This window comes from Gasterosteus aculeatus, chromosome 5, assembly GCF_964276395.1.
Source record: "Gasterosteus aculeatus chromosome 5, fGasAcu3.hap1.1, whole genome shotgun sequence".
In the NCBI taxonomy this organism is placed as follows: Eukaryota; Metazoa; Chordata; class Actinopteri; order Perciformes; family Gasterosteidae; genus Gasterosteus; species Gasterosteus aculeatus.
Window position 1 is genome coordinate 14,740,485 of NC_135692.1, and position 27,559 is coordinate 14,768,043.

General features: G+C 50.0%; 2 protein-coding genes across 18 annotated transcripts; both read right to left on the bottom strand.

Annotated features, from left to right (window-relative positions):
- Positions 1 to 1,954: 1,954 nt before the first annotated feature.
- Positions 1,955 to 17,291, bottom strand: LOC120819415 (liprin-alpha-3). Of its 11 annotated transcripts, XR_013467776.1 has the most exons (33): positions 17,006 to 17,291; positions 13,409 to 14,180; positions 11,724 to 11,825; positions 11,153 to 11,317; positions 10,380 to 10,454; positions 10,220 to 10,279; positions 9,957 to 10,085; positions 9,388 to 9,480; positions 9,041 to 9,093; positions 8,780 to 8,873; positions 8,564 to 8,698; positions 8,396 to 8,479; positions 8,173 to 8,304; positions 8,007 to 8,069; positions 7,802 to 7,881; positions 7,266 to 7,452; positions 6,998 to 7,188; positions 6,645 to 6,888; positions 6,398 to 6,537; positions 6,163 to 6,311; positions 5,968 to 6,064; positions 5,736 to 5,817; positions 5,425 to 5,625; positions 5,282 to 5,344; positions 4,803 to 4,829; positions 4,505 to 4,680; positions 4,317 to 4,414; positions 4,051 to 4,226; positions 3,863 to 3,931; positions 3,453 to 3,615; positions 3,163 to 3,225; positions 2,925 to 3,033; positions 1,955 to 2,770 (listed from the first exon to the last, which is right to left on the bottom strand). XR_013467776.1 is itself a non-coding variant. In XM_078103666.1 (32 exons), exons 2-31 carry the CDS (start codon positions 13,745 to 13,747, stop codon positions 3,179 to 3,181), a joined length of 3,711 nt encoding a protein of 1,236 aa, XP_077959792.1. In that variant the 5' UTR covers positions 13,748 to 14,180; positions 17,006 to 17,291; the 3' UTR covers positions 1,955 to 3,033; positions 3,163 to 3,178. The 11 variants fall into 11 exon arrangements, 6 of the variants coding, with proteins under 6 accessions (XP_077959792.1, XP_077959791.1, XP_077959793.1 ...); XR_013467777.1 differs by lacking the exon at positions 10,220 to 10,279; XR_013467775.1 differs by having other exon boundaries at positions 3,163 to 3,222; positions 8,396 to 8,698.
- Positions 17,292 to 18,127: 836 nt separating this feature from the next.
- Positions 18,128 to 26,726, bottom strand: plekha4 (pleckstrin homology domain containing A4). 7 transcript variants are annotated; one of them, XM_078103702.1, is made up of 24 exons: positions 26,500 to 26,726; positions 26,190 to 26,259; positions 26,002 to 26,103; positions 25,849 to 25,921; positions 25,651 to 25,751; positions 25,446 to 25,564; positions 25,159 to 25,359; positions 24,747 to 25,047; positions 24,610 to 24,669; positions 24,376 to 24,528; positions 23,916 to 23,975; positions 23,724 to 23,804; positions 23,500 to 23,652; positions 23,297 to 23,395; positions 23,055 to 23,163; positions 22,845 to 22,918; positions 22,633 to 22,737; positions 22,480 to 22,552; positions 22,262 to 22,311; positions 21,727 to 21,846; positions 21,239 to 21,634; positions 19,950 to 20,071; positions 19,736 to 19,845; positions 18,128 to 19,613 (listed from the first exon to the last, which is right to left on the bottom strand). In XM_078103702.1, exons 2-24 carry the CDS (start codon positions 26,256 to 26,258, stop codon positions 18,658 to 18,660), a joined length of 3,687 nt encoding a protein of 1,228 aa, XP_077959828.1. In that variant the 5' UTR covers position 26,259; positions 26,500 to 26,726; the 3' UTR covers positions 18,128 to 18,657. The 7 variants fall into 7 exon arrangements, with proteins under 7 accessions (XP_077959828.1, XP_040033047.2, XP_077959827.1 ...); XM_040177113.2 differs by having other exon boundaries at positions 25,431 to 25,564; positions 26,500 to 26,714; XM_078103701.1 differs by lacking the exon at positions 26,500 to 26,726 and adding an exon at positions 26,373 to 26,416.
- Positions 26,727 to 27,559: the final 833 nt, after the last annotated feature.

Sequence of the window (27,559 nt, forward strand, 5' to 3'; positions counted from 1 at the left end):
CCGGCTTCCTGAGTGTGTGAGTCAGACATTTCTACATACTCCTTAAACACTATGTTTGGGCTTCTTCCTGTCCATTACAGTAAGTGTGACCCGTAAGGTCGGGAACTCATAAAACACACACGTATTTATTCAATTTCTCTTAATGTTTCCAGTACTTACGCTTGTCGAGCAAGTAATTAAACATGAATCAAAGCCCTCTGAATAAAAGTGTATTATATATATATATTACCTACATATAAAGAATGTTGTGTGTTGTACATTCAGTTAAATTTTTGACACATTTTATTTCCAAAAAACCTCGGAGATAAAGAAAATAAAGCATACCCCCCCCTCTCATACCTACGTGCTGTGTTTTTCATTTCAAAACATTTATTACCTCGGATTTGTTCCCCAATGATCAAAAGAAAACCTGGATGAAAGTCAGGTTACATTTTCATTCGGGCCTCCGCTTCAAAAACATACAAATTTCACAACTGCCAGACGGATGTGACACAAACAAATCTCTCTGCGTCATCTGAGTAATAAATAACACTGTTTATCTTTTGCGCGTTGGAAAGAACAAACAGGGGTGAAGCGGATTCCAGCGCAGAAGAAGTGTTTACGGGACTGCAGCTGTGTGACGTCAGCTCGTAAACTCACGAGTTAAAGAACACGCTGCGTCACCGAGACGTTGATCTCTCCTTCCACAAGCTCCACAACCTCAACAAGCTCCACATCCTCCACATCCTCCACAAGCTCCACAGCCTCAACAACCTCCACATCCTCCACAACCTCCACAACCTCCACATCCTCGACAAGCTCCACAAGCTCAAGCTCCACATCCTCCACAAGCTCCACATCCTCCACATCCTCCACAACCTCCACAAGCTCCACAACCTCCACAACCTCAACAAGCTCCACAGCCTCAACAACCTCCACATCCTCCACAAGCTCCACAGCCTCAACAACCTCCACAAGCTCCACAACCTCAACAGCCTCCACAAGCTCCACAACCTCCACAAGCTCCACATCCTCCACAACCTCCACAAGCTCCACATCCTCCACAACCTCCAGCCTCCAGTACCTCCACAGCCTCCAAATCCTCAACAACCTCCACAGCCTCCAGTACCTCCACAGCCTCCAAATCCTCAACAACCTCCACAGCCTCCAGTACCTCCACAGCCTCAGCAACCTCCACATCCTCCACATCCTCCACAGCCTCAACAACCTCCACAGCCTCCAGTACCTCCACAGCCTCAGCAACCTCACCATCCTCCACAAGCTCCACATCCTCCACAGCCTCAACAACCTCCACAGCCTCCAGTACCTCACAACCTCCACAGCCTCAACAACCTCCACATCCTCCACAGCCTCCACAACCTCAACATCCTCCACAACCTCCAGAAGCTCCACATCCTCAAGCTCCACAGCCTCCACATCCTCCACAGCCTCAACAACCTCCACAACTTCCAGTACCTCACAACCTCCACATCCTCCACAAGCTCCACAACCTCCACATCCTCCACAACCTCCACATCCTCCACAGCCACCAGTGCGCTTCATCTGGCTTCTGATGCCGCTGCAACACCGACGGTCGACTTTCATTTGAAAAATTAAAAACAAAAGTTTCATTCATTGTCGTTATTAATGTGACCCCCCCCCCGGAGATTTATTGGGTCTGTTTCCACAAGAGATTTGAAACTTTAATATGATTTAGTTAGATTAGTTTGTTTTTATATCTGTTAACAATTAAAGAAAGATGAAAATGGGAAAACAATTTTCCAATTTTTTCTTTTTACTTCTAAGTACTTACTGTAGCATTTTTTTAATCACAAAAATACACTTTTGTTTTACATGCTGTACTTTTCCATGTCACTGTTTTCAACATATTATGATGTATTATTTACTCATGCATTCCCATTACAACATCTTCATCCCTGCAAAGAGGAAACTGCAAATAACTCATCCAGTAGCGTTTTACAGGTATGTTTTTTAATTACAGCTTTTACAATCATTATCATTATTACTGTATTATTATATTCAATTATCATCACTACTCATCAATAATAGGAATTTAAATCATAACACTTTTTTTGTCAAAATGTACACATACAGGTAGCATATCTTTAATGTCCATAATTTAAAACATATTTCCTTTTTCAACTTAAAATTAAATTACAGTCAGTCTTAAAACTAAGTATGAAATGAACATACAGTTAATTACACACACACACATACGTACTGTACATACATACAATAGTAGTTATCATTAAAAAAATGATAAAAATAAAATACACACATTTTACAAAGTCCCGACCCAAGCGTTCACATCATTAGATGATTGATATCATGATGTTCACTCTAAAATGTTGGATTTTAGCATGCATATTAACACAAATGCTTAGTTCTTTTTTTTTTTCTTCTCACTTTAAACAGGATTTTGTCTCATTGTCCGTTCTATTCACATTTGTGCATCTCATGTCTGTTATGGCTTAAGAACATACGTTTAACTCCCTCACCTTGAACAACACTCTCACCAAAACTCCCAATGTCGTGTGTGTTTCTACTCGCCAGAGTATGTTCTATCACCTCTACGTTCTACCGTCTAAATCATAGTAAGGTCACCTGAAAGGATGCGTGATGGGGCATCGTCCTCTCCACCTCAACAGGAATGCAGTTTTACATTTTAAAAACTATAAATTCATTGTGTCAATATTGCCATCTCACGCTCAAAAACACAATAGGTGATGGTCACTGTCTACAGGCCACTTTCTACAGAATCATGCCACAGCTATGGATCAAGGGAGGGTGAGAGACAGCGAGAGAGAGAGAGAGAGAGGGGGGGGGAGGGGGAGGACAGATGGATAAACACACAGTCACTCATTATTTTAACATTTTCTAAGAAATCATGTACTCAGTGTCTTTGATTCTTCAAGAAATCTCACTCAAATGTTGTTGATCATCTTCTAGTGTCCGTTTTTTCTATTTTTGATCCTTCAGGGTTTTCTCCAAAAGTGTTTTTTTTTTCCCCGTCGGTTAGGAAAGAGGTGGTTTCTAAAAAATGGAACAAAACACGCAAGAATTGTGAAAGCTCCTGCTGAGGGGAGATGTTTGATATCGTGTTCACACACACGCACTATATTTAGCCACAGAGACGAGCATCAGAGGTTTGTTTCTTCTCACCTGGTGTGCTTATCTTTTAGCAAGAATACGTCCTCACGGACCCCGACTCTCCTCTGGGACCTACTGACGGACAAAAGGAGGCAATTAGTGAATAAGACTCCCAGTCGAACTGCGAGAGAAGTTAAAACCTGATCACATCAAACAGACACTGCTTAACTTTGCTTGCGGTTGCATATATTTTGTGTCTAAATAATAGTAGGAATGGGTTATTTTAAATTCGCTTTTGGTTCTTGGTCTTTAAAACGTTACTTTTATCATCTAAACAGGAAGAAACCACTGCGTCTCCTCACCTTCACTCTGGACCTTTCTCAGGGTGACGGAGGGGGTCGAGATGGCGGAGGCACGGAAGTTGGCGGGTAATGTTTCCGAGGAGTCAGAAGTCACGCCCCGGAGGTCTTTCTCTCGGAACATCTTCCTCCATGATGGTGACCGGGTAAAAGGTTTCGTGCCGTCCTGTGGAGACAAGAGTGAAGAATATCTATTTCATCTATTTGATTTATTAAGCAGTTATGGGCCGTTGCTCTCTTACAAACACAGAGATGAGGAAATGATCTAGTCATGTCACATGTGTACTGTACATCCGTACAAAAGGCCAGAGTAGAAGGTTTGGATCAAAGTCTTAGCCCTAATACAATCATCACAAGCTCCCGCCTCGTAGATAACTGGTGGTTCTCTTGAGTGATCTTCTCCTCGGCCGTACCTCATCTGGCCTCCTCTCGGTTCCCATGGAGATGAGGGCGTTGTACTCCTTATCCAGGACCTGCCTCGCCTGCAAACGAGAGACAAAACAACCTTGATGGTCATAACAACATCATTCAGGAGTTAAAGGTTGGGATCGTCTCGGCTTCAGGCACGTTGGCACGGAAACGTGGGTGCGCAGTGGAGGACCTGTGTGTTCTGGTTGGGTATCTGGAGGAGGAGGCCCAGGTCGGTGTAGTCGAAGGTGTCATCCAGCGCCAGCAGAGCCCCGTGCACGCCGCTTTCTAACAGATTGTCAGCAAACTCTTTCAGGCCAATGGACTGCACCCAACACATCACCCGCTCGTTGGACCACACCATCACATCTGCGGAGAAGGACGCGAACGCGCACTCATCAGCGGGACACCAAAAGGCCTCAGGAAACGCCCGCTCTGACGTCATGCGCGCGGCCTCACCTTGGTTCTGGTGTTGACTCTCGTCTCTCCTCCTCTCCAGCTCCTTCCTGTCGTAGTTCAAGCGCTTCAAGCACATGATGCCGTAATGGAGACTCACTCTGCGGGCGGGGTGAACACATCGCTCAAATGCTCAAATCAAATAGTGCAGAAGAAGAAGACGGGAGGGACTAGAGAACGTGAATGGATACCTGTGGAAACTGTCCACCATCTTCAGCTGGCCCCTCAGCTCTTTCTTGGTGAGGTGATCGAGCATCCGGGCGTCAACCAGTGACTCCATGAAGTAAGAGCGGTACTGGGGCAGACCCAGGCTGGGCAGCCACTCGTTTCCCACCCACTCGTGGTTCATGTCCCCGTAGGCCAGGATCTGGAGGACGGAGGCGAGGTGCAGGTGAGTAGAGCCGACAAGAACCTTCCCTTTCCTCCATTAATCAGCCGACTGAAGAAACCTTGAAATGTTATTCCGAGTATCTGTTGCTCTACACGTACCTGGTCCCAGCTGAACTCCTTCTGCTCCTTGTGTTTCAGGCAGAGAAGTAATTGAAGAAGATAAGGAATAGATTGTTGCAAAGGGGAGGAAAGATCACCAGGGGTGTGTGTGTGTGTGTGTGTGTGTGTTACGGTGGATCAAGGCGGAATGAAGAAGAAGAGGGAAGGCAGAGGGGGGAAAATATTTGTTAGTGAGTGAGAATTAGTGAGAAAAACACTACATCTAAGCAGAATTGGGGGAAACAGTAAGGGAAAGGTGTAGTCAAACATGCCTAATAAGAAACAAAGAAAAAGAAAAAAAACGTATCAATGTGATAAGAACTCCGAAAATATGAACAATGAATTATCTTACATGCCTAAAAAACGGAAAATATCAGGTGATTTTATCAGAACAGTTGAGTGATAAACATAAATATTAATCAGTATCCTAAATCAATGAATTCTCTCTTGATATTTTATATGAAATGTAATATACTTACTGGCTTGGTGGCAGCAGTGAGAGACTCCATCTCGGCGTGTGTCATCCAGATGTTACTAGTCGACTGCAATGAGCAAAACACAACATCAGTCGGTATTGAGCCGGCGGTGAGAATGGCGTGCTGTTCCGCTCCCTGAGCCTTACAGAGCGGGTGCTCGCAGGTGCGGACGGACTGGTGAGGGACACCATCTCCTGGATGGCCAGACGGAGCTTGAGCCGGTGCAGAGGGTTGCTGATGCCGATCTCCCGCTGGATTTCTGTGTCCGACAGGTTGGCCATGATGGCGCCGCTCTTCACGTTGGCGCGGCACGCTGCCACGTACCACGCCGGCATCCCGACCCACAGCTGGATGAAGGGGGGGAACGCGTGAACGAAGCTCTGACAACATTGCTAAACCCTTATAATTATCCTGCGCTGCATGTCTATAGAATGTCGTCTTTGTCGCCACGACGTACCTCGAGCCACGTAACGACGGTCGGGCCGTCCCACGAGGCGAAAGGGAGGCCCTGGCGACACGCTTCCTCTAACAGGTCGTGTCTGGAGGGGGGGAAAGCAGGGGTTTCGGTAAAGAGGAACGTCTTCCAATCTCACTCCGCCATTTTCACCCTCACGAACAACATGGACATCAAAAGCCGGAAGGGTTCAAAGGTCAGGGAGCGTCACGAGCGGTGAAGCGGCTCTGCTCACTTCTTTTTGCTGCGGCGGTCTTTCTCCACTGTTCCGGTGCCGAGTTTCGCCAGGCCCAACGGGTCCGCCGAACCCAGGTCGTCAGACGGCGTGGAGGCTGGTCAAAGGGTCAAAGGTCAAATGTTATAAGCAGCTCACTGTTGTTGATTCTTGGTTGGAACGAACGAGTCGCGTTTTTTCCAACTGTTCACAAACCCAGAGAGGACGACTCGCGGCCCTGTGCTCCGATCCGCCCCTTCTCCTTTTTGCCGAAAAGACGACCGATGGACGACTTGATGCTTTTCTTTTTGCTGGCTTTGTGGAGGGAATCCTGGCTCGCGGTGGTAGAACCGTCTGCAGAGAGACTAAAACCACCGAAGAAAGGTCCAGAAAGAGGTTCGTGAAGTCAAGTAAGCCAAATATCTACTGATTACGAGAGAAGCTTCTTTACCTGCGAAATTCACGGAGGTCATCGAGTCCGGCCCCCGGGTGGGTGTGCGTCATGCGTTCCAATCGCAGGGCTCGAGGAACGGAGGGAGGGTTGGAGTCGATCAGGGCGAGCGCTCTGCATTCCTCTCCGTCTTTGCTGTTCTGCAACGGAGGGGGGGGGGGGGAAAGAGAGTTTTCTCAAACCGGATCTTCTTGAATCGGGTCGAAAGCACACGAGCGGGTCGCAGCCGCGGCTTCGGCGGCGGTACCTGTCGGTCGGTCTCCCTGGCGGGCGAATGGGGCAGGCGCGGGGTCGAATGGCCCGAGCTGGGCGGCGAGGGGGAGGCCAGCGTGGAGGAGGTGATGGAGGGAGTCATGTATCCCCTGCCGACGCTGTCCCGTCCTCCCAGGGAGGATGGGGGGAGAGGCGAGGCGTCCAGGGCCACGCTGCTGACCCGGCTCTCGATCTCTTCCGCCCTCAGCTCCGTGTTTTCCTTCTCCTCCTGAATCAGCCTGGGAGGAAACGGGGGAAGGGTTCGCTATCTTTGTCCCATCAGAATACCGCGGTCAAAGACAGACAGGCACAATTTGATTTATACCCCAAATCCAAACTGTAACTCACTTGATCTCCTTGTTGATGGCCTCCAGTTGCTCCTGTAGCATGATGGCCAGAGTCTGCACGTCCGTCTGTCCGCTGGGGGACAGCAGCTCCGATCCGAACAGCGTCTCTCGATCGTCCTCGTCGTCGGAGCAGCCTCCGTCCCCGCCTTCGAACCCGGGGCCCAGCATGGTGCCGCTGTCCCATTCTCCGTACTGGAAAGACGGTGAAATGTAAGAAACCGTCGCCGCGACCACTGATCACGTCGGCGTCGTCGTCACGAGATCGGCACCTTGTTGCTGTCGTCCCTCGGCGCCCCCCAGCGGCCCCGGTGGGTTCGCCTAACCACCACGCCGCCCGGGGAGTTGCTGTAGCCGGAAGGCAGCGAGCCTCCGCCCTGAGGGTACCGCAGCTCCGAGGCGCTGCCCGGGAGGGATCGCCGAAAGAGGGTGGAGGGAAGGGAGCTCACGCTGCCCGCCCTGTGGTGGGGAACGCAATTCCTACTTGAAGAGGACACTTTTAACCATTTCCAGGGTAAAAACAATCACAGCAGAGGTTTGTTGAAAACGAAACCATTCTCTCAATACCCATAAAGCATATATTTGCATTCTGTTGGGCAGAAAAACGCCCTGTAGGTGCAGTATAAATAATTCATTTGTGAAATAGATTTTAGTGAAAGTAGACGACAGTTTAACGGGGGGAAAACAAAAGCTTTTGCTCACAAAGGGCTGTGCACATAAACGATCCCTTGGGAGGCTTTGCTTTCATTTGGGCATTTACAAAATGTAATGCATGAATAAATTCCCTTAAATGTTGAGCGCGGCAAACCTGGAATAAGAAGCGCCGGGTCTGCCCCTCAGCTGGTCCAGCTCGAGCTGGATTCGCTCCAGCTCGGCAAGGAGTTGCTCCTGAAATGAAAGAATACCATAGTACAAATAAAACGACACACAAGTTTATACGGAAGAAAGTGCAACAGAAAATTGTCGTATTGGATTAAAGGTCATTAGCCGGTGATAGTTACAACATTTCTGACCTTGTTGGCTATAAGATCATCTTGGATTTTTTTCATATTGGACAGTTCCTCCGAAAGAGCATTCTAGGAGAGCAGACAAACGAAAACACAATGTTTAACCGTCCTCGTCTTATTTTTTCATTGTATCACAAAATCTTCTCCGCGCCGCTCGTTAGAGTCTCGTCACCTTCTCCTCTAGCGCCGCCATTCTCTCCTTGAGGTGGAGCTGCAGCCTCTCGTTGGACTCAGACAGAAGCTTGTCCACCGTGTCAGAGAGGCGTTTGTTGTGCTCGTCGTTCATCTTCTCCCTCTGCCTCGCCTGGAGTCAAGCAGCCCGTAAGACTCACGAGTTGGAACAAAGCGGCCGACCGATCCGTAAAACGTGAAATGTGAATGACGAATGAAGTTACCCTCTGCAGCTCTTGGTTCTTCTCTTCGAGTTGAGCCTCCATTTGCCGTAGTCGCTCCTCAAAGTTTCCGTGGCGCTCCTCCGCCTGCATCAACACAAGCGCATTTTCTAGACGGCACCCACCCGGGAATAAACCAGGTTCGGGGAAGGTGCCGGATGTGACTCGCACCTTGTTGAGAGCGGCGACCCTTTGGGCCAGCTGGGCCTCGATCTCGGGCAGCGTCTCCGCCCTCTGCAGGGTCAGCTGGAGCTTCTGCTTGGCTTCGTCCAGACGTTCCTGCAGCTGTCTGTTCTTCTCTTCACTCTGCAGACGCGGACCGAAAAAAACAAAAACAAATGTAAAACACTGCAAGTGGTAAGCGGACATTTCTGAACCATCCCTCACCTGTCTGTGCAGCGATTCCTTGCTTGCCAGCTCATTTTCCAGCTTGTCTTTGATATCGTGGAGAGAAGTCGCCTCCCTCTGGGCGCTGAGGTACCTGCATTCAACACCAAGACAACATGAATTATTAGAGCCGCGGTTCCCTAAAACATCCGTGTTGTTTCAGGCTACAGGTGAAACATGTGGTCCTTCGTGCATATTCATTACAGCGGGTGTAAGACATTCTGGCTCCACGTGAGAGGAGAAGACTAAAGAAGAAGTTACCTGCGTTCTAGTGTTGTAATCCTTTCCTCCATGTCCTCCCTTTGGCAAAGGGCCTAGACGAAGCAAAACGTGTATAATGCAATTCCTTATATAGACGACATGACAGTTCTTATTATACATTTAAGTGCTACCCGATGGCAGGAGAGAGACACGGCATATGTAAGACATTCAAATACCGCAGGTCCTTAAAATGTTCTCTGCATTTATGTAAGACTTATGTGTCTTTAGCCACGCTGAGATGACAGTAAATGAACCGTATAACATGCGAGTTCATACATACATGGGAGCCCAGGGAACTAAGGGAGCTACGGGTCTCGGCTGGGAAGAGACGCCGCGTCCATACAGACCTCTTTCACTTCCCTTTGGAGCTTCTGATTGGCCTCCTCCGACTTCGTCACCTCCCTCCTGGCGGCCGCAAGCTGTTCCTCTATTTCGCCAACCTGTCGGGACACACCGCAAAGGGGCGCGGGACCACGCGGGGGCCGAGTGAGTCCGTCAGCGTCAAGTGTACACAGTCACGACGAGTGATTCATCGCCTGGTCAACGCGAGATTCTTCAAAAGCTTCCCTGACCATGAGTGAGTCTGACGCACCTCAGTGAACCAAAGATTCGCTTTCTATTAAATCATTCCATCAGCTGACCGGAGTTTTTTTTTTTAGCATTTAAGAAGTGACCTAAACACCTTTAAGGCAGGTACACACAGTACGACTGTGACTAGATTCAAACGGCGTCTCGTTTTCAGTAAAACGTTGGCTCTTTGGAGCAGACGCAACGTTGTAACTGGCCACAAGGGGGCGACTAATAGACGTGCTGTACACACCACTACCTCCCTCCACTGCTGCCATGCGCGGTTGTAACCTGAGACGCTCCACTCACTGGTCAACGGCGGGACACATTTACAGGAAGAGACGCTCACCTGCCGGCACATGAGGGCCAGCCTCTCCTTCAGCTGGGAGAGTTCAGCTCTCTGCCTCTCAATCTCTCCTTCCCGCTGCCTCTCCAGCTCACTGTCCTCCAGGCCGGTGGACGGGCCGTTGGGGAGTCGCTTCGGGGACGACAGTTGAAAAGGAAATGAGTGCGATGAAGAAAGACGACATCTACTTTCTGTACGCCAACACACACACACACACCAAAACAACTGGCACAACTGGAACCAACAGGCACAAAACCCTCCCTTACATCTTTCCCGCCGTCCACCCCTTGTTGACGTCGTTTAATTTGGTCTCTTAAAGAGATTACCTGGGGACGGGGAGACAGAACGGACAAACAGTCAACACCAATGAACGTTCACAATCAAGCGCCCTCGAGACGCACAACGTCCTCTCCCTTTGAGCCTCACCTCTTGAGATGACGACGCCAGTTGGTCCTCTAGCAAGGAGACCCTCTCGAGGGCCACACGCAGCCTCTCGCGAACCTGCAGCGAGCACCAGGAACAGCCACTCGTCAGTTGGTTTACAAATGACCATTCGAGCTGCGTGTGTGTTGATTAAACAGAGCGGCCCTGACGCAAACATTTTTCCTCGACCCTTCTGGCGAGAGCAGGAGAGAGCGAAAGAGTCCTCAAACAGTTCATGAGACGGCGAAACACTCACATTGGTTTCTTAACCAGAGGAAGATAAAGTGCATGTCGGAAATAGTGCATTTTCATTCAGTATTTTAGTCGAGATCATCCCGCCGAGCTGAAGCGTTACAGTGCAGGTTTTGATTCATTTTGATCAATACTTTGTAAACTAGTAGATAGAAAAGTAGTACAGCGTCGCATTGTGTCATTAAAGCTCTTCATATTCTGTATGAAACTGTCAGTATCAAAAAGAAGATGAGCTAAGTTTGCTAATGGAAGAGGGTTGAATTAGAACACAAGAGATGTTATTCATGAAGGTTTAGAACCATGAAGCAGGACGTTTGTATTTGAAGATACTTGGTTTGGCTACATGTTACCCGATTTGGTTATTGGTTTCAACAAGACATTTTTGCCGGTCTGCCGCTCGGTGTTTGTCAGCCAACGAAACCCAGTTTCAGCTGCTCCACTAAAATCCGCTTCCCTTATTCTCCACTTTCCCCATTTAGCTGTTTGACGAGGCGCTGACGCGCAGGTCGCCGCGGCGGACCTACCTTTTCGTCCAGGGCCTTGTGGTGCTCAAACAGAGACTTGAGGGCCTTGAGGACTTCCACCTCACTGGAGACCCCCGCCGGGGACTGGGCTTGTCTCTTCACCACCGTCATCCTCAGACTGCGCTCGTGACGGGACACCAAACACTCCAAGTGTTCAAGCAACAGCTGCAGGAGCGAGTGGGTTGAAAGGGAAGGGGGGGCAGGTAGGTGGCAGGTGAAGGCAAAGAGGTGGAACGGAAAGAGAGAGAGAGAGGGAGTTTAAAAGGATGGAGACGGCAAAGATGAGGAAACAGGGAGAACGAGGGGAGGGAAGCGAGAGGGACAAAGAAGAAGGAGCGGAGAAGGAGTGGAGGGGTTTTTAAGCGGGACAATGAGATTAAATCGTGAGGAGAGCACCTGGTTGCAAAAAGGGACAAGGAGTGAGTGGGCGAGACAAGGAAAGCAGATACGGACCCAAAAAGGAGTTATATAGAGAAAGTGTGGAGCAAAGGAGTAAGAGAAAGAGGGGGAGAGGGGGGACACACAGGCTGCTGCGGTGCTAATAAGCAAAATGGTCCTCTAAACATCTTACACGCGTGTTGTTTCTCTCCGCCTTGAGCTCGGCGATCTCCTCCTCTCTCTCCAGGAGCTGCTCCCGGCAAACGTTCAGCTCTTTGGTCAACACGGCGAACTCCTGCGGAAACACGCGGCCCGAAGAGTCAAGAGAGTCGGCCCACCGGGATTCCAACAGCACGCGTAATATCGGTATCAGGCAATCGGGTGAGCGTGGACATGAAATACGGTCGGCTGCACGTATCACGCGCAACCGACGCATGACCCCCCCCGTGGCGTCGAAACACCTGAGACCAGGGTGGAGGGAAGATGCAGATGGTGTAATAAATGGTGGAAATCACTGACACGGTTTCCGCCTCTTTTTTGTGGATGGGTTACATCACACTGTTACACAATGCCCCCACCCCCTTCTCCAAAAACACCCCATCCATACATCAGTCCCAACACTGCTGGGAACACGAACGCAACACGGGGATGGAGCGTCTGACTGAAGGGCCTTGGAGGCCTTCGAGTTTGAGACACTCGCTGTTGATTTGAAGCAGATGTTGCCGGCGCAGATGATCTGCCTTTAGGCCCACGAGCAGCGCCGGCGTAGGAAGTTGCTGCGTGTTTGCACGGAGCGAGCGGCGGAGAGAGAGGCCTCCATACAGATGGTGTCACAGTGGGGTCCGCTGGCTCTCGGCCTTGTGGGATTGTTTCTTGTTTGGATAAGGGTCAGCTTCTCAGTGGGCCTCTCTTGTCCCCGTTATTGTCTCTTTTATATTATTATATATTTTATATTACACCTCACACTTTGCAGCCCCGCTGTATGATGTATAGGGACGCTTGATTTACGCGAGGAACACGCGATCCTTATAAACATCCATCGGGCCCTTTTCAGTAATGTACCTCTTTAAGAAATACTAACATTATAGAGTTTATAACATTTAAACGATTAAGACAATTTCTGAAAGCCAAAGTAACGGCTTCAAATGATTTATTTGGTTGGACCCTGAAAAGTGTATTTCAGTTAACTATCAAATGAGAGTGAATGCAGCAAATCCTCGATCCTGAATCATCTGATGATTTATTAACCATTTGGTTGACCCAAGAGGTGATAATTAAATGTTAGTTTGGGTCTTGTTTTGTTTTCGTCTTAAATATTTTAAGTATAATTGTACCTGATTCCAAGGGTTTTTATGTACTTCTTGCAATGATCAAACACGAGGAAGTATTATGATAATTAGAGCAGCTCTGGTGACTCAACAAGCTCCATGTTCATTGCCTTATCGAAATTCTCACTTTTCAGTTCCCTTTCACGTTTTCACATCAGCATTTGCTATAAAAATACCCCTTTGACCCGAACTAATGACACGATGATCCCCTGATGTTGAATTCGCACAGACAACGGTCATAATATAACCTGAAAGCACAGTATGTCCTGAAGGAATCAGCTTCCTTATTCACCATCAACACGGTCAAACAACATAATGAAAGCTGATAAATGTCAAATGCAACTTACACTAAACAGCCAGAGGAGGAAAGGAACATAAACCCTCTGCTGTTAGTAAAGGGGGAGCTACTTAACATCCTGTCTTTCTGCATGAAACGTACCTGCAAAGGCTTCCTGTCTCGTGAGCTCACGAGGACACGCAACCAGACACCGAGAGGAAAAGTATTCAGCCTCACACACACACACACACACACACACACACGCCGGTGTACCTGCGGCAGAGCGATGGACAGCTGCCGGGAAAGGGACTCCTTTTCGTGGCCGAGCTCGCGGAGGCGGAGCTGAGCCGTGCCCAGGCAGTCCTGCGTCTCCCTCAGGTTCTCCAGCAGCCGCTCCCTCTCGGTCAGCATGTTGACCATCAGCGACTCCAGGTTCCCCGTGCTGCCGCCTTCGTCCCCTCCGCCCCTCGCCTCTCGGCCACCGAAGCCCCCGGCTCCGACTGCACCGCCGCCGCCGCCTCCGACCCCGGCGCCGGCGGGCGAGGAAGAGCCCCCGCCGGTCCCGCTTCGCCCATCCTCGGAAATGGTGGGCATCACCTCGCACATCATCATGAGACCGGGGCGTGTGCGTCTGGTTGGTAGAGAAGACTAAACGGGATTGTGCATGCGAAAGGTCTCTCCTCGTGCCGCGGGGGGGGGGGTTTATGAGCTTGTATTAAAAGCTTGATGTACAAATGAAAAATATTTACAGTTTCCCAAAAATATCCTCCCTTTGGTTTGCATATCGTCCTCTGTTTATTACCTCTATGTTTGCTCACTCTTTCCTCGTAAAGTCCAAACCTGTGTGGTGCACGATCAGAGTGCTTCTGTTCTTCTGTGTTATGCAAGTGGAGGGAGTATCTACGGGGAAGCCCTGCTGTGGGTGGCTGGGAATGGAAGAGGGTGGAGGGGGGGGGTTGTGGGGAAGGAAGGGACAACAGCAGAGGGCCGATGCTCCTGAACCGCGTTGACGAGGCAGAGCTCCTCAAAGCACCGGGGGTGAGAGCTGGAAAGGAGAGCAGAAGCTGCATTAGATCCCCCCCGGATGAACGTCATGTAACAGATGACAGATCTCTGCAGACGGGGAATAACATGAAAGATGCACTTAGCGTTCACACACACGCGGCCGTGCAACTTGTGATGAGACAAGAGTCAAACTGCTCAACTTAAATGCTGTGATCCTCAAGGAGATTCCTGTATTTCATTTCTTTTTGACAGTCACGGGGGGGGGGGGTGGAGACCACTCGCAGGCCTGAGAGAGGCAAGAGCCAGCAACCGGTTAGCTTAGCATTGCACAAAGCCCTGAAATAACGGGTAACAAAATGTGCCCCTCATGCTCGCTAATTAAACATCAAATACCTCGTTTGTTGATTCGTGCATCTAAAATTGTGGAAAACAAGTTGTGGAAAAACCAGGTGACCTTATGAACGTACCGTAAAACGTCAGCACAGCACCCCAGGAAACTAAACCCTGTTGATAATAAACTCTGTATTCAGGTGCTGGTTGTTGGTTTTTGTTTGATAGCTGTTTCCAGTTTAAGCAACTACACTGCGTCAAGCCCCATTTAATCATCTGTGTTCTAAATCGCCTTTTTAACGCCGTCTCAAACCGCTAACTCCGGCCCGAACGCCATGGATTCAGGCGTCCAGCGTTAGCACAGCGCCGCATGTCCCTCTCTTCTCGCCTACCGTATTCTTCACTGTCTAGTCCTCAACACTCCGGGGGCTTTCACTGGCCTTTATACCTCCAAGTGGTCTGGACTGATTTAGTGCCCGTGCGGGCTTCTTCGCGTCAGCGAGACTGGCCACAGCTAGAAAGAATCTCTTTGTCCACCGAAAATCATGCATTTTGAATGAATCAAACATATTTAGCAAAGAGGCCTCGGCCTGTTTCACTGCCAGTGGTGTGTTTGTTGTCATGCGGACGGCTCTACGTGAGCTCCTCGAGTCGGCGGGCTGGAAAACCAACTAAAGGCCGAGTTCCTTGGTACGGTGGGATAATCCTCATCACCAGTCAGCATCTCCGTCAGCTCCGTCAGCTCCGTCAGCTCAGCAGGCCGACAGAAAACAGGGTGATGTGATTACTGCAGCCTACTGTACACAGTGTGCGGGGTCACGTGACGAGTGTGTGCCGGAGTCAGTAACTGTGAAGCCTGCAGTTCTGCTGAGGGGTCACTGGGCTTCAGGACCTGTGCAGTTATGTGTGTGTGTGTGTGTGTGTGTGTGTGTGTGTGGAAGGGGGAGAGATAGGAAACTAGAGACACAATGACGTAACACCACGAGCATTATTGAGACCGTTTCCTTGAATGATCACCCCTCCGTGCACCTCACACGGGGGGAGGGGGGGAGTGGGGGAGTGGGGGGGTCCTCATGTCACAGTGTCAACAATCGATCGAGTATGTGTGCATTGGTGTGTGTGTGCGTGTGCATACATGTGGGTGATTTCATATTATGATTGCACATATCATCATCATCATCATCACACAGCCACACTGAGGCCTGTTTGAACCTTACCTGGGGGGGGAGGGGGGGGCACACTGGCTACGTTAACAATTAGGACGCGGGACCAATTAGGTTCGTGTGACAAAACAACTCCTGCACCCTAAAAAAAATTGTGTGAAGCTAAAAATCCAGAGCCTCGTGTGTGTGTGTGTGTGTGTGTGTGTGTGTGTGTGTGTGTGTGTGTGTGTGTGTGAGAGAGAGAGAGGTAAAGCCGCTCTCCTCCACCAGACACTGGGCGGGGGGGGGGGTTTGCAGGCTCCCACTGCCGCCGACAAATGGAAAATGGGTTTTCTGCCATCGTTTTTTTTTTTGCATCCGGTTTGACGAAATGTTCATCGGTGAAAGAATGCGCGCAGGCCGGATGGAAAACGCACTGTGCACGTCAATAACAGCAAAGCATATAGCGTCCGACCCCCCCCCATCTCTCATTTTTTTCCCTCTCCTAATACCATGTAACAGCCCCCCGGGCCCAGAAAAGCATCGTTGAGATCGTGGTCGGCAGCTTGATAGAGGGGGGGGGGGGGGGTTAGAACCGCGATCCAACGCGCTTTTATTTGATGACATGTCTGTGGCCACTTTCATTCCATGGAGGGAGGAGCAGATATACATCATTATGGCCAAAGAAGAAGCTTCGTGGTCGCGTATTGGGAGCGGAGGGAGGAGGAGGAGGAGGAGGGATGGGGGGGGGGGGGGGGGGTCTCTGAATTGGCTCGCGGTGTGATAAAATCCAAACACCAGGAAGGAGAGTCTCTGGTTTCGAGATCGACCGAGACTGTGGAAAGCATCACGTCGGGAGGAGGGCCCCAAGCGGGCCGAGCGGCTCCGTCGGGCCCGTGGCGGTGTCTGTGCCGAGGTGCGGGGGGGGGGGGGGGGGGCTTTTTACAGCCGCGGTTAATCACGAGCAACACATAGGAGGCCAATGCACAGAAGCACCGTGTCATCTCTTCCCCCCCATCCTCCTCCTCCTCCTCCTCCGGACGGGAGCGCGCCCCAAAGCGATGGAGCTGTGCACGGCCGACGCACCTGTCAATGGCTGACACGGACACGGGCACCAGGCGGTGCACAGTCGATCCGACACCAGCCTATTCTCCTCCATTCAATACCCCCCCACACACACACACACACACACAAAGACACACGGGCACACGCAAACCACCACCACCCTCAATCCTCCACAACACAATGTGATCGCACACGCGCGCGCGCACGCACATGCATTTACTCCTACATCTGCATGTGTCCCCTTTCCCGCGTCCTCGGGTGGAGACAACGTCCCCGCAAATGGAAGCCGGGGCGCGACGGGGCGGGCGGCGTGAAGTTGCGTCCTTACCACAGTCATCGCGGGGAGCGCGTAGCGTCCGTGTTTGGTGTCAAATATTCCCCGAGGTCCATCGCCGCGGATCGTCCCCCCCCCCCCCTCGCCCGAACGCGGAGAAAATGTGGGCTTCTTTTTTTCTTCTTCTTCTTCTTTTTCTCTCTGTCTCTCCTTCTGCACATGTAAACGGCGAGGAGGGGGACGCGGAGAGAGACGACGCGCCACCTTACCGCGGTCTCCCCCTCTGTCGGATGGGAAGGTAATGGGTCTTAAAGAAACATTCTCCCAGCATTCCCCGCATCTCTGTGATGGACGCGCGCGCCACGCTCTCGCGCGCGCTCGCAGGCCAATCAAGCACCTGATTAGTTACGCGTATCAAAGGCCAACTAACTGACGGACATGTTGTAAATCATATTTATCATATATGTACCTGCACCTGGATCCGGACATCAGTGATTTAATAAATAAAGCGATACATTCAAATGCTTCATTGTATCACAAAGCAGCGGTGGATCTGAGTGTGTTTGTGTCTGTCATGACAAAAGTATTCTATTCTGATGAATATATATATAAATAAATAATAACTCAAACTTCATCAGCATTCATTTTATGGAAGTCGTTACCATAAATAGTCGTTAGGGGACAATGTATGTGCATCTTGAGGTATGAATACTGCATATAAAAAACTGCATATTAACTCATAGTTAAAAACTAACAGCAGGACTATGTTGAATAAAAAAAGTGAATATTTTTACATCAAAACGGCAGCTTTCAATACATTCGTTGAATCAGCCGCATGCATGGATGCTTTAATATGCATATTGTTATTTATTTGCCGTTTGTAAACAGATAAGCAGGGTCTCTCTCGGTGCATATGCGTGTGTGTGTGTGTGTAGCCCAGTAAACATAAGGTGGTGCTGTCTTTAAGAGCGCGAGCGCCTGGGAAGGGGTGATGTAATGTGTTCTTAGACAATGATGTCATCGACTGAGACGCGGCATGGATTTAAAGTGACAAAGGCATTTTTACCATCGCTGTTTAATTCTGCATCAGGGCTTCGTCAGAGAGCAGAACCTTTGCAGCCGAGGATGCTGGTGGCGCTTTTATTGAGCGAAAATGAAGAATATTTGAATCGAGAGTTTCTTGCACAGACGAGGCGTTTCGACCGTTTTTATTTATCAGGATATTTGAGATACAAAACACGTTGTTACAGGGACAATAACTGGGTTATGTTGCTATCCACGAGCAGCAATCCACATCAATTCTGTGTTAGATTTATGAGGAATGAAATAATACTGGGCATTTTTTGGACTACGGTATTTGATGTTTATCACCAACAAAAAACAACCTGCGGGATGGATATTAGATTTAAATCTTTTTTTTTTTAATGAAATATTTGTAAAACTTTCTGCTATAATTGCATCTGTTTCAGACCTAATATAATGGAAATGTATGAGTTTACTAAACATTGGGACTATTTCTGACATTATATGTTCCCATTTTGTCATTTTATAATCCAAAAGTAGGTGCAGATTCCTTCAATCACTTAAAGTCCTCTTCTTCAGTCTTTTTCCTTTCCCCCGCAAAAAAATCTCTTGACTCTATTCTTGTTCTCCTCAAGTTTGTTCTCGTAAGCCTTCGCTGTTCTACAAACTACCACAAACCACATCTACAAGCTTGTCCTCAGCACTGTCACCCGTGCGTTCCCAAAAGAGGAGCTCCGAGTTCCACCCGCGCCCTCGCGAAGGCCGCTGGAGGGCCTGGTGGTGCCGCCGCCGCCGCCGCTTCCCTCCTTTGATCCTTCCTCCGTCTCTCTGTTGTCCTCGCTCAAACTGCGACATTTCCTCGGCTCTTCGGTTCTCCCTCGGTCCGCCTCCCTGTCCTCTGACTCCTTCCCCGAACGTAGCGCTTCTCTGGACGTCACATGCCCACCATCCGGGGCGTCTCGGACATTAATGGTGGCTTCATCCGGCGCAGATTCAATGATCTGCAGCTCTTCATCGTCGGCCCGGCATCGGCCGCTTGAATTCTCATCATTGGTTGTAATGTCCGTGTCTGAAATAGCGATATCACACGTGATCTTGTAGAAGAGTGAATGGTTCTCTTTCATTTTCTCTAAGCTTTCACTGACCGCCGATGACATTTCGTTGGAATCGACCACGTCGTCGGTGGACGCAGGTTGGTCGTCAGCGTGCGGTACCGCCCCACGGCACACGTCTGCGCCTGGGATCTGCACGGGTACGAACCCTTGCCACTGGCTGGAGGAGAGGAACCACTTGGCTCTCAGATCGGAGGAAGGCGAATCATTTTCATCCTCGTTGGTTGCAGGTTCCTCGAGCTTTTGCTCCTCTACATCACTGCAACTTGCAAATCCTTTGCCTCCGTCTTTCCGATAGACGGGCGCAGAGGAGACGTGATAGGGGGAAGCTGGCCGTTGGATTTTATTCTTGGCGACACCCGTTCTTACGCCGTGGTCTTTGAGTTGCGTTTTGTCCCCACGTTTGACTTGACTTTTAGATGTTTTCACGTGGCGACCTCTTTCATCTCCATTCTGAGAAAGTCCACCAGCGAGCTGAAGCTCTGCAGAACCTCTGATGTGATCACAGCTTCCATAGAATCTATGGTCTGAAAACCGGAGCAGAACATTTGCCGTTAAGGCACAGCACTTTCAGATACTTCTAGATTTGTGATTTTTTTCTCTCCACTAGACTTCATCACTTATTGATTTTGTGTTGATAAATACGTACCTGATTTCATCCTTTGTTTTTTCGCCGCGTCGGGGGGCACCTGGTGAGCGTCCTGCCCCTCCCCCCTGATTGGCAGTTGATGGAGTGCAGCATCTCTCTGTCCGACTGCACTAATAGACCCACAGATGAACCAATTCATGAAGACGCTAACGCTGCGGACGTGAAGGGGTCGTGTGCAGATGTTTCAATATAAAGTCAGAAAGCAAATTCTTACCTTCTCATGACTCGCTCGCGTATGCGCTCAACACGACGAAGTTTGGCCTCCCGCTGCTCCGGGGTCAGGCAGGAGTTGGGCTCCATGTCAGGGGTCAGGAGGGCGGATCGCCGGTCGTCTGCCTGTTCGAGCCGTGTCACATTAAAATCAACCTGAAACCTTAGCATTGTTCTACACAGCCTGGTCATTTTCTTATTGGAGCTTGTTCAGAACGTTGCTGCTAGAGTTCTAACAAAGACCAAAAAATGTGAGCACATTACACCAATTCTTAAATCCTTACATTGGCTCCCAGTATGTCAGAGAATTCATTTCAAAATCCTACTGCTCACAAATAAATCACGACATGGTTTAGGGCCAAAGTATATCACTGATATGCTCACTACATAAGCCTTCAAGATCACTAAGATCTTCTGACACCAATCTGTGATTCCCAGAGTAAATACAAGTCATGGGAAAGCATCATTTAGTTACTACGCAACAAACAGCTGGAATAAACTTCCTGAAGATTTAAGACTTGCCCCAAAACAAGACTGAAAACTTTTATGTTCAGCTTCGCCTTCTGCTAAATTTGACCTACATTGCACTTTTAACCTCTGCTTTTAATTAAACAATTTAAATAAGATTTAAATTTTTATAATTTTATTTGCTGTTTTTAATTGTCTTTTAATTCCTGCATTTTATTTCACTTTATTGTATGAAATGTTATAATGTGAAGCACTTTGAGTCTGCCTTGTGTATGAAAAGTGCTATACAAATAAAATTGCCTTGCCTTATACGTATTAAGTAATTGTCCATAAAGCAGATCTTAAAACGAATAATATACTGTAAATGTCCTTGTCTTTGAATGGCAGAATACAAACAATAGAAATATACTGTGCCTATTTGTTGATTTCCTCTGCGAGCTCAGTTTGTCTCAGGGGGGAAGCGTTACCCCGCCAACAAACCCCAGTACTACCATGTCCCTGTTTGTCTCCACCAAGCGATCAAGTCGCAGTTACGTTCATGTCTTTTCTTTTGAAATAAAAAAAAAAAAAGCATATACATTCTCAAAAAGAATTAAATTGAATGGAGTGAACATTTGATATAATACATGCTGTCGGCCTTGCAGAGATATCATGTTCACTACAACGACGTGCAAACCCGGGTACAGTTTCCCTGCCAGGAAGAACGTGGGCGACGTCAGACTGGGGAGAGATCATATCAACCGGTGCTGCGGTGTCGGCTTTCCAGATGAGCTGCGCCCAGTTCAAGCCTTCGATCACTTTTCAATGCATTTCCATATTTCTCACCCCGGCGTCCGAGCTCTCACTTCCTGGTGCTTCAGCCGCTTCGCCTTGAACTCGATTCCTCGGGGTCTCCGTTGCCACGGCTCTGTTTGCTTCTGAGCGCTTCTCCTTCTCGGACGACCTCAATATTCCCCGATGTCTCTTTGTTCTCACCACGGGCTCCTGCTGGTGCGTCTCCGCCGAGGCCTGCGTTCGCTCGCGCCCCCCCGGCGGCACACCCCAGGGTTGCTTCTTCGACGCGTTTTGCCCCGACAGTCTGCGTTGCGTCTCCGGCGGTATCTGCTCGGGCAACGGGTTGTCCAGTTCGGGCGGGGGGTCCTCGACGGAGACGCGTCTGGCCACAGTGGAGGACGGCAGGACAGCTGTAACGACCCGAGTCACTCGCAGAGGAAACGGGGCCTGTGGATTCACCGGGAGAGATCAGTTAATGTGTACTGCTTTACAGTGGGGGGGCGATTTAATAAGTTATACTGATTCGTAATGTGGCACACCTCCTCGCTTGTGTCCGAACTTTGGACCAGCGTGGGCATGGGGGCTTTCTTCCTATTCGTCGACCTCTCCTGATTCCTCCTCATCCGTTCAATTTGCTCTTCTTCACTCATCTTCCTCTTCTAGAAAACGTGCAGAATGAGTCATTCACAGAACCCGAGTCCATGTGTTTGAGTACCAAAAACTCTATAACCACAGCTGCGTCTGTTTGCACATGTGTTCATGTGCAGCTGTGTGTCCATGTATGTGTTTGTAAGCATGTGAGAAAGTGGGGGGGGGGGGTTGGGTGGCAAACATGAAAAGACTGAGCTAATGCACGTGAGACATGTGCCTCTTACGCCCCCTATCAACTACAAAGGGAGCTGCAGCGTGCCCTAATTGCAAGAAAAGACCAGAGAATCAAAGAATTGGAATTTGGCCGTGATTGCAATGAGAACATATCTGCTGTGACTGCTTCTACATTTGGAGCTTTTGGGTCACATGCACACATCCCGATGTAGTTATGACCAGAAAAGAAGAAACTACGACGGTTCACACCTTGGTTGATTGATTGATTGTATCTGGTGGGATCCACTTTGAAGCAGATTCTGAAGATGACATGCAAATAGGGGAAAGAGGAGGAAGAGGAGGAGGACAGTGGGAGCAAGAAAAGACACGTGTGATGGAAATCTAGTAAATACCAATGTGAATAAAAGGCAGAACAAAGCTGGGCTCTGAGAAAAACATAATCACTCTGTTTATGTATCTGCACCAACCAAATGTGTCTTTTGCTGCTCTCATACTGTTTCCTTTTCTCTGTTCGGGATCAACAGCGTGGCCGTAGATTTCCTAAAGCAGAAGAAGAGGAAACATTGTAAAACATCTGTCACCTGACAATGTCCGTTATTGATAATATCCACGTTCCACACCTCGTATGGTGACTCCGTCCGGCCGGGGCCTCGCCCCCTCCCGAGGAAGCTTCCCTGCAGCTCCTGGGGTAATGGTGGGCGCAGTGGTGGCTCTTGTTCCCCCTCCTGCAGGGGGTCACGGTCACAGGGGACATTAGAGAAGATCTCACAGCGTCCACGCGAGACTGGAGCAAAACGCCCCCCGTCAAAGAAACGATGGAGTCAAACTGTACCATCGGGGGTCCTCTCCGCAGCCTCCCGGCGGGAGGTCCAGGGGATCCAGGATGTGGGGACGTCAGCTGGAACGCTGAGGGGGGGGGGAGAAAAGGTCACGCTGCCGTTGACACGGGTTGTGCACAGAAAATCCCACCGCAACTAAACATGGAAACAAAAGCGTGTTTTTGTCACACGATGGCGCAGTCGGAGCTTCTCAGCGCGCTTACTGTGGTGCCTCTGTAGTCCCAGCAGGAAGCGGAAGTGATCCCTGTTGATCTTGAGCCCGGTGAGGATGTCCTCCATCATCCACAGCTCTCTCTGGGCCTGAGACTGGTCCTTAGAAAAAAAGACAGAAACCAAAGATTTTACCCCCGAAGTAGCTGCCGACGTGAGCCTGAATTATCTGTAGAATTGTTGTCACTGAGAACAGTAAAAACATCACACACTCCAGTTTGTGCTTTTCAAATACCTGTGGCATTCCAAAGGTACAGATGTGCTGAAGGTGGGAGCGGATAACCGACAGTTCACTCTCCATTCTCTCATATTGACTCCACACGCTCTCCATTTCCTGCATCGAAAGAGCAGAAGACTTGTATTCCACATCTCTCTTTTGACGTGGCAATAAACTACTTATTTATTTCCGTCTGCTTCCACCTCGTGCTGATCACGCACCAATGACACGTCGCACATTCGAGCCCGGATTGTAACCAGGTCTTCCTGCAGCAGAGCCTTCTGGGTCAGGGCTTCTTCCTGGGCCCCGGGCCCCTGGCTTGTCCACTCGTCCAGCTGAAGTCTGGACACGTCCAACGCGCACTCGACGCTGTCCTGCAATCGCGGGGGGAAAGCCAAAACATATTGTGCTGCTACAGAGGATTCTGAATGGAGTGAGTAGTCACCTTATCCATTTGTAGCTGGGCCAGTTCTTCCGAGAGCGACTGGAGCAGCTTGTCACAGCCGCACAACCGCGTCAACAACACCTGAAGAGGGGAAATGCAAAATTCACGGTGAAACATCTCCCGAGATGACGACCAACTGTCCCGCGTTCCGGTGACATTTGAGAGCCTTCCGGCATCGTTGTGAACACTCACGTCCGCATCGCTTTCAAGAGGCCTGATTGGTGGCGTTTCCCTCGCGTCAGGATTTGGTGCCTGAAACACGTCACGGTTTTGTTAAACAGTGCTTTTTTAATATTGTTTCTTCCTTTTCATGCATGCATGTTTGCAAATACAATGCAAATGAGACAATGTTTGTTGTTGTGCAGTCCGTCGTGTAGACGTCAGTTGGTTAATGCCGGTTCACGCTTCAATGCTTCAACGTCAGACTCGGCTGTTGTGTTTCAAATCAGCACAGCAGAAGCTTCAGGCCTCTGAGAGAAAACCCTTTTTTTGTAAAACACAACAAATAACATTTCATGACAAAAAAACACAAATGCGTAACTAAATTTGCACAATGAGCCCTCCACCATTTGTCGTTCACGAATAAAAAAACGGACAAAGCCCAACGGCGTGAAACAAGCGAGTCGGTGGATGCGACGCAATAACGACTCACGGCCGGCGGAAGCACACAAACGGACACGTTGCTGCGGTGATGGTGATGGTGGTGGTGGTGGTGGTGGTGGGGGTGGTGCTGGGGTGCATGGGTCGCTCTCGACGAGGGGGGCAAAGGGGGCAGCGCGTCCGCGTGCGGCCCCGCCGGCGAGCCCTGAAGGAGGAGACGGCGCTTCGGTGACAAGGACAACGGAGAAAGCGCAAAGGCCTGTGCGTCGTTTAAAGCTGCGATCACCTTTCCTAAATGGCGTCGCCCTGCCGATGCGTGATGCACAGACCTGTAGGTCGGTGTTGGCTGTAGACAATGGACCAGATAAGCTTTGAGTAACGTGAGACGCTTAGTGGCACCTTTGATTCGAATCAACCGAGTACCTTGCACAGGTTCGGCCACCTCTCCGCGCCCGGAGTGTTTGGGGAGGATTTGGACTCCAGGCTGGGTGAGGCAGGTGTGTAGTAGATGGCTGGCGGCGCCACGGCCAGGTCATCGCGAGGTCGAATGTCCACCCTTCCCACCGGGGTGTGAGGTCGCGACCCCAGCTGACTTCTCGGGGTCAGGGAACCCGCTCCCGTCGTTTCCGTCTGCATCGGTGGTGTGTTTTGCCCGGGGAGGAAGTCTTCCTCCCGCTGCGGATCACAGGCTCTTCTTCGGCTAAAATCCGCAGGGCTGGGCGTCCTGTTTGAGGAGGAAACACAGCAGAAACGTCAAAGCTGGGACGATTCCCACCTATCGAGGCCGTGGGATTTAAACGTGCGCCGTTCACGCGCGGGGGAGGATTCGCCGAACCTGCTGTTTCTCTGACGCACACTGCGCCTCCCCCTCGACGGCTCCATCCTCCCGTTGGGGAGATGACTCGGTTCGCTCAGAGCCCTGTTGACGTGTCTGTGTCTTTGGGAGCGACCCTCTCCATCAGAGGGGGTTTTAGGGAAGTCCAATGACTCACTGCTGCCACCTATCTGTGTGAAATCCTGATAACTCGAGCAGCGCCTGAAATATTTAAGAGATGGACCAAATGAAGTGTCACTCGGGACATGTGTTGGATGTTGAATGCGTCGCACCTGAAGGCGCTCGACCTGTTCAGGGAGCCGTTCGGCTCCATTGCAGCTGACTGGCTGAGGGCTCGGACCCAACCCAACATGTCCTCCTGGGTGTCGGCGCTGAAGAAATAAGAGCGCATTCCCTGGTGCACCACCTGGTTTTACACAGATCCCTCACAGTGTTACACGGCCGTCCCTCCCATGATGCACCATTCTTGGATGTGTAACCGAATCACGATACCTTGAAGGTGAACTTCCTGCTCTTGCATTCTCGTGGCGTGCAGAACAGGATTTTGTAGCTGGGGAGTGGGATGCTGCCCAGCACGGACTCCTCTCTACTGTCTGCCGGGGGGGGGGAGGGGAGAGAAGAGATGCATTGTTCTGCACTCAGGGAACATGTAACGGGAACGAAACCTCCGGCCTCAAGAAAGATGCGTACCTTTGTAGTAAAACAGACAGTAGTTGGAGAGAACAAACCACCTTCTTTTCCAAAGCTTCAAACCAGAGCTGTCCTGCAGAGGGGAGATCCATCAGGAGCTGCTCTCAGTCAACCTCTCAAGTTATGACCAGCTCAGCGTGTTTGAAATATTACCTTTTTGTTGAGCCATCCTCTGATGACTACAGAACAATTGGGGTCTCTCTTGGACGCCAGGCATCTTTTCCCGAATGTCTGCACCTTTCCATCACTTTCACTCTATAGCCGCAGAAGAAATACTACATTAGTACGCGTCAAAGTCAGGCAACGTGTGCCAAACGGGGACACACTGACTCAAAACAAACCTTTCTGACAGGAAAGTAGGAAATAGTGGCCACGCTGGATGTTTGGCTCACTCTGTCCTGGTCGTCCATTCTGCAGCGGGAGCAAACAAATTCAAAACAGGATCACAGGCATGAACCTCGGTGAGAGAGCTGGGTGCAAATGTCACATGTGAAATACCAGTCAAAGGGCAACGTGCACTTTACCCAGAAAGCATTCCTTCATCCAAGCTCATCTCACAAATACAAATTCAAATCAAAGCTCAACCAACAAACAAAACAACTTTAATGTTCTCAACGCCGCCAGCGTGTGACCAGCAACCTCAGGCCTTACCCGCACGCCCGGAGCACAGTCCCTTTCCCCAGAAGCGGTCAGTCGCCTCGACAAACGGCCCCCCGTAACCTCCGAGCGCACAAACGCCACATTCCCACGCCGTTCGGGGTGGTCGTTTTTTTTTCTTCTTCTCCCGCCCCCCCCCCCCCCCCCGCCCGTTTTCAACTGCTCATCCCTCTGAGAGGCGTCGGCGTTGTGCTCTCCGCACTCGCAGCGAAAACAATCTCGCACGATTCTATTCTGAGCCCCAACGGGCCAATGAGCGTCCCCACCCAGAAACTGACAGGTGACAGCTGCGTCGCGGCGGCGGCGGGCAGGGAGGGGCCGTGTGAAAACCAATATGGCAGCAGGGACGGGGGGCCGGTATGAGAGACGGCACTTGGAATGTGTCCCGCAACTGCAGAGTGGACTGCTAAAGAAAGAAAACCAATATAAAAGCTCGTAAGGGGGGGGCAGATGATGTTCATTGTGTAACATCTTTGTTGTGAACTACACACAAACAAACAACGACGTCTTTGTCAGAGACCTCAGAGCCGCCCGCCGGCGACTACGTGGGTGCCCGTGAAGTATTTGGAAAATCCTCCTCCTTCACCAGCGGGGGGTCACTTGCCCGGGGAGAAGGAGAAGACTTAAAAATGCTAAAGAGGGAAGGAGGGGAGGACAAATGGAGGGTCTGTGTGGCGCACAGAGTGCGCTTTGTGGCGCCCGGGGACTCCGGAGCATCATGTGAATTGGGACACAGAGCGTGTTGAATAAAATGTCCTCGCTCTCCGTCAACAGAAAACGTTTGCATGTCTCCCACATTCTCGAGTCTCTTAATGCCAAATCACCACTGCCAGTTTGACCTCGATAAGCAAAGCGTTGACACAAGGCGACGACACTACGGTGTCCCATGTGACACAGTTTGCCCCCCTTTTCACCACGTTCAGCATCTTTTACCACATTTATAATAGTTTTCCAACCCTTCAGACAGAGTGGTGAAGACGGCGTGTTGCTGTACCTGACTGCTTGGAGCTCCATCCCTCGGCCTTCTCCCCTCACTGTATCCCCTCGGCTGGAG